The 10301-nt window shown below is 31.1% G+C and overlaps 1 protein-coding gene across 1 annotated transcript; it reads right to left on the bottom strand.

Annotated features, from left to right (window-relative positions):
• Nucleotides 1–215: 215 nt before the first annotated feature.
• LOC117691893 (baculoviral IAP repeat-containing protein 7-B-like) lies at nt 216–7830 on the bottom strand. Its single transcript, XM_034478807.2, has 4 exons — nt 7713–7830; nt 5760–6016; nt 4888–5070; nt 216–3090 (listed from the first exon to the last, which is right to left on the bottom strand). Exons 2-4 carry the CDS (start codon nt 6010–6012, stop codon nt 2903–2905), a joined length of 624 nt encoding a protein of 207 aa, XP_034334698.2. The 5' UTR covers nt 6013–6016; nt 7713–7830; the 3' UTR covers nt 216–2902.
• Between the last annotated feature and the right edge of the window lie 2471 nt (nt 7831–10301).

Here is a 10301-nt window from a genome sequence, read left to right as displayed (position 1 = left end):
TGAAAATGAATGGGTTGTTTTCAAGACCCAGAGAGCCAGTAATACGAACATGCTAACTTAAGTCCGCTTGTTTATTGCTAGAGCACTGGGTCCTAGCATCTTTGTTGGGTCCTTTTGCTTTTCATGCACATGATCAGAATCATGAGTAGGATTACTTTGAAATATAAGCACTAGTGCTCCAGCTAATTCGTATGTCTGTCTTTTTGCACTGCTTGCTTGTTTCAGATTTAACCAGCTCTGTCCATATGACGTGAAAATAATACCAATGTAAGTTTTGTAAATATTGCTCTATTTTTTACTGAAATGCGGCACGCCATTTATTCCATCGCACCTTCTCGTACTTTTTTGGCTGAGCTCAGGGTTGTTTTTGTTTTGGTCGGAAAGTACTGACAAATTACATTTGTTAATCACCTTTATTTCTACAGACTTTAAGACATGATATGGCAATTTTTCAATTATGTTTCATTTTAACTAGTGATACTTATTTACCACGCATTTTTAGTGTAAAACATACTTTTTATGGTACTTTCTAGTGATATACATGCATAGTCACATCTTTGTGTAATTTAGAAACTAGGATAACAAATGATTAGTCAAGGATAATTTTTAAAAATGGTAATAATTACACGTAACATCAGACTGCGCTAACTTCTAGTTTTCAGATAAGCATCTGATTTATTACTGTGGAATCATTTAATTTCGTGGGGGCCAATTTTCGTGGATTGTGGATTTTTTGCTTATTTGTGGGGATGTAATTTCGTGGATGTGTCAGTTTTCAGTTTGAGTAGGTAAGCTAAATCTTTAATATTGTTTTCATTGAGGATGTAAATTTGTGGGCAAGGGGTACCCACGAATACCAAGAAAATTTAGGCACCACGAATTCTAATGATTCCACAGAATGTTTTTTTTTCAAATTCCTTAGATGGCCGGATGAGGAAGTTCACAATATCGAAACATCTTTAAAGTTGTTGGATAAAGAATATGGGCTACCAGTATTAATAAGATTTGTATTTTTTGACAATGCCTCTAACAGTTAAAATGAGAAAAGAGGGATAAAAAATTTCATAACATAATCGGGGGAACAGTGTAACTAAAACATGCATGTCGCATTATATATAGAATATAAACCTTTATTGAAAAAAGGCTTCATTTAGAGATATGAATATACAGAGTAATCATTGAAAGCTAGCTGATGACATGGCGAATTTTTGCAGTTTTCTTAAGAATGACATTGGTTGTGTTAACAATGATGAGTAGATAAAAATTACTGTTTTAAAAGTACAATTAACGTCTTGGAAAAAAAATTGAGGGCTTACTTTCTAAGTTTAAGAATGTACAGAATTATCAATTTTCGGTCTCGCCAAAAGAAGTCAAGGTGAGTGTATGCTATACCATCGGCGTTTGCGTCCGGATCAATATTTTGGGACAGGTCCCACATGCAAGTTACTACAGTTCCTAACTTCACTACACTTGCATGGACGGCGCATCTAAGAATATTTATGGACTTCACAAACTGGGATGCTGAATCTAGGCTATGAAGTTTAGATGCTGGAGATCAAGGTTTTTGGAGTTGGTTAAAGTTTTTCACCTTTGATTGCCATAATTATTTAAGATTTTGTTCGTTCTGTCTTCTTCAAATTTAAATGGATGATACATCAAGTGGAGTTTTTGCACTTGACTTTCACTTTGTTATATGTTTACCATCATAAATTTTTTGAAGTCATTATACTTTGAAAAACAGTTATCAGTTACAGGTTAATGGGAGAGAAAGACATACAGACAGACAAACAAACATACTCTTCATCAAAAATATACATAAAACGGCTACATAAATACGTCTACATGTAATTCGTATAAAGTGACAATTCAGAAACACAAAAATACATATTTTAATTGCTACCTGAAACAACTCATATAATTAAGAAACACAATAATACATATTTTAATTGCTACCTGAAACAGCCCATATACTGTATTGTTTTCTAAAATCATTCATATTCTAAATATTAGCAAAAATTAACAGCAAAATTTCAATCAGAAATTTGTCAGAAATCACTTTATATAAAGTAAAAGGTCGTTATTTTTAAGTTTTTAATTTACATTGAAAAAAATGTAGTGTTTTACACTAGTCTTTAAGAATTGTGTTTACATCTTTATTATTATACATGTATTTACCAAACGTATGCTAGTTTTATCAAACGCAAATTAAAAGGAACATTGAATTTTGTTAGAAACAGCTCTTCAATTCTATTCGTCAGGAAAATTCCGTAAACAAATGTTCTGTTGTTTCTATCTCAAATTTACATAAGTTGCAAAGAAAATAATATGTAAGCCTAATTTAAATAAGATAATAACCTTATAAGATTTGATTGTTGGAACCAACCTATGCAGTATTTGATAGTGTTTTCATTGAATGGAGGTTCTAAAATGCTTATCCAGTTAAATTTTTTTGTATCGTAGCATTTTGTTCTCCACTGTATTAATAAAGTAGCTTTTTTTCCCTTTTAAGTAACAAGTATGTTGTACATACCAATTTAATCTCATTCATCATTTATCATTCGACTTCCTCGATGGGTGTAATTATTAATATATATCATATGATGCAATTCCTATGACAATGCATCATAGTTTTTTTAAAAATAATATTGTATCACAAAATATAGTGGAACTATTATAAAACTGAAAAGCAAACTTGAAGCTTATCATGTACAGGTAAAATGGAATGTTTCTGATGCGTGATTAACATTAAGACACAATGATAAAGCAATCAGACTTATTAAAATGTGTATTACCTTTTATCCTTGTTATCCATTTCAGCACTGAATTCAATTTCTACCTATTTATACAAGTATAACATAATATAGTTATCGCTTTATAAACCGCGAAGCAATGCTGAATTATTCTAAGGAATAAAGGTGCGCACGGAGCCAGAAATCTGTTTTCTACAGATCGGGCACTTTTTGAGAGCCGAAGCACACTGCACACAACAACACAGGTGTCCGTAGGGCTGGAAAACGACCCCCACCTCGGCATTTAAACAGATCTTACAGGTCTTCTGCTCTTTTAATTGGCGGTTTTCCTCCTCCAAACCTATAAAAAAAAAGTCACTGACAGAACTATACATATACTGTTATATACTAGACCAACTATTTTATGTATCATTTTAAATGTAATCAGTCACAATGCTGTTGAATAATACCATTTGTTGCGAGCCAAATATTGCGAGTTTTTTTGTAAGCCTTGTTGAAACCCACGGTTCATAATAACAGTGTTTCGGAGCATTAGAAAATGCTAAATATGAATACCCAGAGCACATAGTGTAGAGGCCGTAAGAAGATTCCCGGTTGAAAAAAAAATCATTATATTGGAAATATTTGACATTTATTTTTGTAATTTAGATGTTGACCTTAATTATATCTAAAATTTATCAGAGAATCATATTTTTCTTATAGAAGTGTTTTGTAGCTTTCCAGAATGTAAATTAATAAAGAATGTAAAATAATAACTATTGACAAGGCAAAATATCTGGTACTATTTTGCTCAACAATCAATTTGAAATAATACTTTGTTAAAGTATTAAAAAAAACACTATGTTTTAAAAACTTGATTCATAGCGGCATACTACATTTGAAACCTTTTAAGAAAAATCCTCAATTCTGAAGGAAAAATCGAACTAGATATGTGAACATGTGAAGTTAAAAAAAAACCACAATAATTTCAATATCACAATTATAAAAATAGCAAACGTGATATCTTTTTTATCAATTGTCTAAATTGCATTAAAGTCAAGAATTAGTTTTGTTTTTTTTATTAAATTTTTGTATTTCGTAGCATATAACATTTACAAATTTTAGAATTTTAATGTTTGTAGATTTTAGAACAAATCTATGGTGGCATATTTCTGCCCCCTACTTGCAAGATAAATTATGCAAACTTGCAAGAAAAAAATTGCCAACATGCAAGATAATTAATATTCTACATGCAAGATAAATATGTTGACATTAAAAATAACAACTCTTTATAAAGAATTTTATTTTTATATGTGCAAAATGACTTTCTAATGCCGTACTCGGACACCATGGATGCAAAATGCAGCATTCTTATGACAACTTGCAACTGAGTTATGGTGAAATGCAAGTTAATTATGTTAACATGCAATATATTTATGTCGACCTGCGACTTATTTATGTCAACCTGCGACTTATTTATGTCAACATGCGAGTTAAGTATGTTAACATGCAATATATTTATGTCGACCTGCGATATGTTGACATAAGAAACTTGCATGTTAACATAATTAACGCCTATGTTAATATAATTAACTCTCATGTTGACTTAAATAAGTCGCATGTCAACATAATTAACTCGCATGTTGACATTAATAAGTCGCATGTCAACATAATTATCTCGCATGTTGACATACATAAGTCGCATGTTAACTTAAATAACTTGCATGTTAACATAAATAAGTCGCATGTTGATATAATTTATCTTGCATGTAAGGAGCAGAAATATAGCCACCATACAAAGTATAAACACGACATATTATGGTTTCTTATGTTAAAAAGCATTTTTTTATGTACTATTTGATAATGAAATAAATCTGTGTTTAAAGAGAAAATTTTTGCAGTTTGTAAAAAAAAGCTATTGGTATTTTATGTATTATCATTGTATGTGTATATATTTGCATATGTTCTGCTAACATTCTTTTCCCAGGATAGCTAATAATTGTAAATGGGAAAATTTATGATTATTCATACAACTTGAAATTAAAAAAAGGATAATAAGGAACAATATACAGGAAAGATATAAATTGGATGCGAATACATCTTTAAATAACGTTAATTCACTGGACAGCAAAGATTTTAATGCGTTCTATTATCCCACCTGTTTTATTATCGGGTTGACTGAAACGATCCTGTATAGTACGAATAAATTGATTCCCCTTAACTATGCGGACAAAAGGACAGTAGGGGAACCAACGAGCATGTTGCACCCAAGGTACCCCGTTAGATTTCCAGTTCTTCAATCGTCCATTACAGTAGAAGCAAATAACTTCATCTTCATATCCTGAACAAAAGCAAATACCAAATGTATATAAAAATCATGGAATGATAAATATTGTTATTCTTTCATGTTAAATACTGAAATCTGATTGGTTAAGACGCAGTTAATATTATTTACTATTACCCTCAGCGTTAGCAACGCACTTGGCAACGGGTAACATTAAAAAATGTTACATGCGCGAAAATTATGCGCGTACGGTTCGCTGTAGAATTCACGTTATTCCTATATAAAAACAGTAAAATTTTCTTAAAAATTTAAAAAAGACATTCAGTATAACAAAATAAATAGTGCCTGTTTGGGAGGATAACAGTTGAAATTGACACCCCTCGAAAACCATTGTCAACCTCCGCTTCACGTCGGTTGACAATGGTTTTCTCGGGGTGTCAATTTCAACTGTTACCCTCCAAAACAGGCACTATTTATATAATAAAATCTTTAATTACCCGATAAGGACACTTTGCTATTAATGATTACTAATAGTTTCTTATAAAGTATCTGTTTTTAAACACACTAGATATTTTCTAACGTATAGGGGGGAAAAATCCGAACACATGTTATATAATTATAAAATTTTAATATTGCTAAACTTTGAATTTTGTTCCTAAAAGAACAGTTATAGAAATCTGTTTAAATTTGTTAACTGCTGACAGGTCATCGAAACGTTGTTTTTAATGAGAACTGATCTCAGTTACCTGCGTAAAAGAATCCGGCTTCTGCTAGTTGTTGTGGAGTTTGATGTTTGAACTGAGGCCAGTTGTTGAAAGAAATAATCCTGATACTTTCTATTGCATAGTTTGTGTGATGTGGTCTTTCCGATGTGTTGTTACCTACAGCCATCGTGTGGTTCATACACTGATTGTGTAAACCACCTGCTACGTTTACGTCAATACAGTTTGTCGACTGGACGTGGACGTTCCCAATATTAACTTCGATCGTAGAAAACATATTGCTGTCCACAAAATATATGTATATTTTAAATTACTTAACCATTGGTAAAAAAGAAAAACTTGATGCAAGGACAAATTATGAGCTATAGTTTTGTAGTTGTGTAGCTGCAAATGTGAATATCATTATGTAGAAATATTTTATGTACACCCAGGATTAACATTACCATATTGTATTACAAAGGGTCTTGGATCAAAATGTCAGAAAAATCTTGATTAATGAGTTTTTACTAGTATACAAGCACAAACAAAAATTGCTCGGAGGTGATTGTCAAAATGTTTTTTTCCCTTTTTATGGATTCTAATAAAAATTGGAGAAGCCTGAAACAATTATTGAATAAAAGAATATTCCAAAATATGTAATGCTACATACACAAGTAAGTGGTCTGCGTATCCTGTCCAGGCATATAATTAGAGATTAAAAATTTAACCATCTACTTACTAAATGTTGGTAGGCCTCAAGGTAATGATAAAATAATTCAAAGAATGTATACTTATTTTGCATTTTATTGTAACTACTATCTTGGGCTATTTTCACTCTTTTGTAATCAAAAAAGGATAAAGTATAATAATATTTACAATATTTTAAATATGTACCAAGCAATAGACTACATGGAAATTGGTTATTTCAATTTTCCAAGATTTTTTTTCCTTTTTCTTTTTTAAAGGAGGGGGAGGGGGTATATCACAAAGCATAGGTTATGACAATTTTGACACTTTAAAAAAATTGGTGAAATACTCGAACACAGTATAGTCTTTATGATTGAATTGTAATTTATGGAGATGGAAACTATGTTGTGCATCAGATTCAAGAAAAACAAACATTTAACCATTTTTTAATTTCTCAAAATTTTAGGGAATATTCTAAAAGATGATATCTGCTACAAAATAGCATACATAAAATGTTATTATTGAACTTTTTTGTAAACAATGAAATTTCAATAGTTTTTCTTAACGTCATAAACGTCATAATTATGACATCCACTTACACATTTCAAAAAAAGCTTTAAAATTATTTTTTTTAAAAGGTATCAGCATTTTATTTTCCTTTTATAAGGGGGAAGGGGGATGTAAGGTCAGAATATTGTGGAAAACCATGCAGCTCAAAATACTTGACAATGCAGCATCTCAATATCGCCACATTAAGCTATAAATACACTTTACTATAACCCCATTGCACATCTCACTCAGTTTATTTCTCTTGAAATACTGGAATGTTATCACCTATTTCACTTTATTGATAAACGAAGAGATGGTAGGGGAACTTTACTCGACCATCCGGATACAAAAGATACCAAAGATTTAAGCTCTTCTAAGGGCGTTGTTTCTGTATGATCAGTATGGTATCATAACAGTTTTAGTTTATATTTTTATTATGACGACCTAGTTACCAAGTTATTACTTCCTGATCTGAATCTGTGTACTTGTTTATCAAGCAGCCTTTACAAATTACTAAAATTGAAATTGAATGTTTTATACAGACTAACTGTTTACTAATCACATGGCTATAACACTTTGTGCATTTTATTTAACTTCTTTTAGATAAAACAAAAACAAAAACAAGAGAGAGCTCCAAGTACGCTAGGACATTATTTATGATAATGATAAATACATTAATATTCAATGGTTTCATGAATTCATCTGTTTTGTATAACAATGAACGTGAAACTTATAATTATTGATAGAAAGATAAAGTTTTACCTTCAATACCCACAAGTTCCAAACGATCTACGCTTCGATTACCCTGACATTTTTTAAAGAGTTAGAACCAATGAAATATCTTTAACTTTGCTTCATGTCTACTAAGGTTGACCTATTTTATTCTCAGTTGAGAAAATTATTCATATACGCTGTTGAAGCTGTACTTTAAACTAATGTTACGAATGTTTTAGATCAACCAGACTATAGTGTAAAATATTTTTATGAACATACATACTTAAGATTTTTCAGTATCAATTGTTGACTACATTTATATAACTAAAGGTATCACATTGTATAAAACAAAACAAAACAAAACACAATTATACATTGTGTTGACACCGTCATAAAAAATGCTATGGAACTAGGCTTACTAATTAAGATAACAAACATCAATAATTATTCAGGATAGTCTTGGATTGTAATTACAGTATGTTGTTTTTAAACATAATTTAGAAAGTAAATCAAAATATGCATTGCATTTCATTACTTTTTGTTTTAAAAAGCGCGATGGATACATTTATGATATTAGGCCAAAACAATATGTGAACTGATCCGCTACAGAAAACCTTAGTGAGTTTAAATATATGTAACAGTGTAGATACGATAGCTGTGTGGTATTTTCATGGTTTGTTGGCTTTTTAAATGACTACTCAATGAATTTTTCATTTACCTGAGAAAAAAATGCTTGAACTTGCTGACTGTCTACCGACGTTTGTTTGGCTGTTAAAGTCAATAGATAGCAATGCATAACCTACTACCCGCTGAGTATTGTAATTACAGTGGAGATAATAACTCTAAGGCTTGTACAAAAGTATAAGAAGTTATGGAAGATTTGCAACTTCTTAATTATTATAGTGTTCTAAATCCAGACGAAAAAGCCTACACATGGCGCAAAAATTCCATTGAAGCAAGGTCGTCTTGAGTTATTTTCTTATTTCTGAAAGTCTGTCAAATTTAGTTGAAACCTGTTTCATTAAACCGGGTTACAGGTCTGATCACTCCAATGTTTTGCTTGAGTTAAAATTTAATCCATGCATGTGCTTTGGAAGTTTAACAATTCTCTTTTGTCTGATAAAGAATATGCTTCTATGTCATGGTCATTCATATACCAAGTCTTTAAATATTTTTGTTTTGTAGACAATATTATTTAGTGGATTAAATACAAAATACAAACTTTTGGGCATCTATTTTACAGTGCGGCCATCTATCATAAAGGTTTATTGCACAAAGGGGATGCATGCAAGGAGATCCTGTCGCGTCATATTTATTTATCATGTTGGAAGAAATCCTAGCAATAATGATTAAACAAACAAAGCTATTAAAGGTACTTTAAATTATGACATTGAACATGAGATATCACAATATGCAGATGAGACGTCACTAGTCCTTATTGGTTCACCAAAATCCCTTTTTGCAGCTCTAGAAATCATCGAAGTTTTTATTTTATTTTTTAGTTTTTCTGGTCTTAAAATAAATACATCTAAGACAAAGATTATTTGGATTGGATAAAAAAATTTCATATAAGTTTTATTATCACACAAGATAGAAATTGGAATTGGGGTCAACAACATTTAATCTTGTAGGTATTCAGCTCTCGGTAGATTTTCATAATACTATCGATAATTTTACAAATTCCAAACATTATAGTTCTGATTGAGCAATGGACACGACAAATTCTTACCCCATTGGTATTGTTACTGTCATTAAAACTATGCTTATTCCGGAACTAAATCATATTTTATTTCATTTCACTACCAAATCTGAAAATAGAAACAATTCCGACCTTAATTATTTATTGTTTTGGGTTTTGTGGAAATCTAAGAAGTAAAGATGTCAGTCATTACACTGGAATATTTTACAGGAGAATTGAAAATGGTTGAAGTTAACACGTTTTAACATCTCTTAAGTGTTCATTGATACAACGGCTTACAAAATCACACAAACCATGGATAGATTTTTTATTTACCATCTATGGATTTTTTATTTACCATCTATGGAAATAATTTTTTACAGACACTTTATGATTTTGGTGATGCTTTTGTAATATAATATATTCTGTTGTCTTATTCAAATAAGATTCCATGCTTGATTGGTGTCCTTGGTCACTTAAAGGGACTTGGACACGATTTGAGATCAACAATTTTATTTTTAATTTTTATGTATAGAATGGTTTACTGGTGCATTTTAAATGATTGACCAAAAAACCAAAAAATCGAATGTTAAAATCAAGTTACAATCTAGATACCGAGGTACGAATTGATTATTATATAAATAAAGCTCGAGTGTGTGTGTGTGTGTGTGTGTGTGTGTGTGTGTGTGTGTGTGTGTGTGTGTGTGTGTGTGTGTGTGTGTGTGTGTGTGTGTGTGTGTGTGTGTGTGTGTGTGTGTGTGTGTGTGTGTGTGCGTGCGTGCGTGCGTGCGTGCGTGCGTGCGTGCGTGTGCGTGTGTGTCTGTTTTGTATGTCTGTGTTTTTTTTAAAAGAAAAAAAATTCTCCAAAAAAAAGATGAAGTAAATAAAATCATCATCAATAGGCATCGTTAAAGTGCTGATTCTATTATATAGACACTTAACCAGTCAGTTGAATATAT

Source organism: Magallana gigas, chromosome 9 (genome assembly GCF_963853765.1).
Source record: "Magallana gigas chromosome 9, xbMagGiga1.1, whole genome shotgun sequence".
NCBI classification, from domain to species: domain Eukaryota; kingdom Metazoa; phylum Mollusca; class Bivalvia; order Ostreida; family Ostreidae; genus Magallana; species Magallana gigas.
Note: the sequence above shows the minus strand (reverse complement) of the source record. Positions and strands in the feature narration are given on the sequence as shown.

What these genes read in the sequence shown, in the direction of transcription:
- LOC117691893 (XM_034478807.2), bottom strand. Translation starts at nt 6,012, where the DNA reads ATGTTTTCTACGATCGAAGTTAATATTGGGAACGTCCACGTCCAGTCG. An exon ending in AGCCGGATTCTTTTACGCAG is followed by an intron (nt 5,071 to 5,759) that starts GTAACTGAGATC and finishes GCTTTTGTTCAG; the next exon opens with GATATGAAGATGAAGTTATT. An exon ending in TCAACCCGATAATAAAACAG is followed by an intron (nt 3,091 to 4,887) that starts GTGGGATAATAG and finishes TTTTTTTTATAG; the next exon opens with GTTTGGAGGAGGAAAACCGC.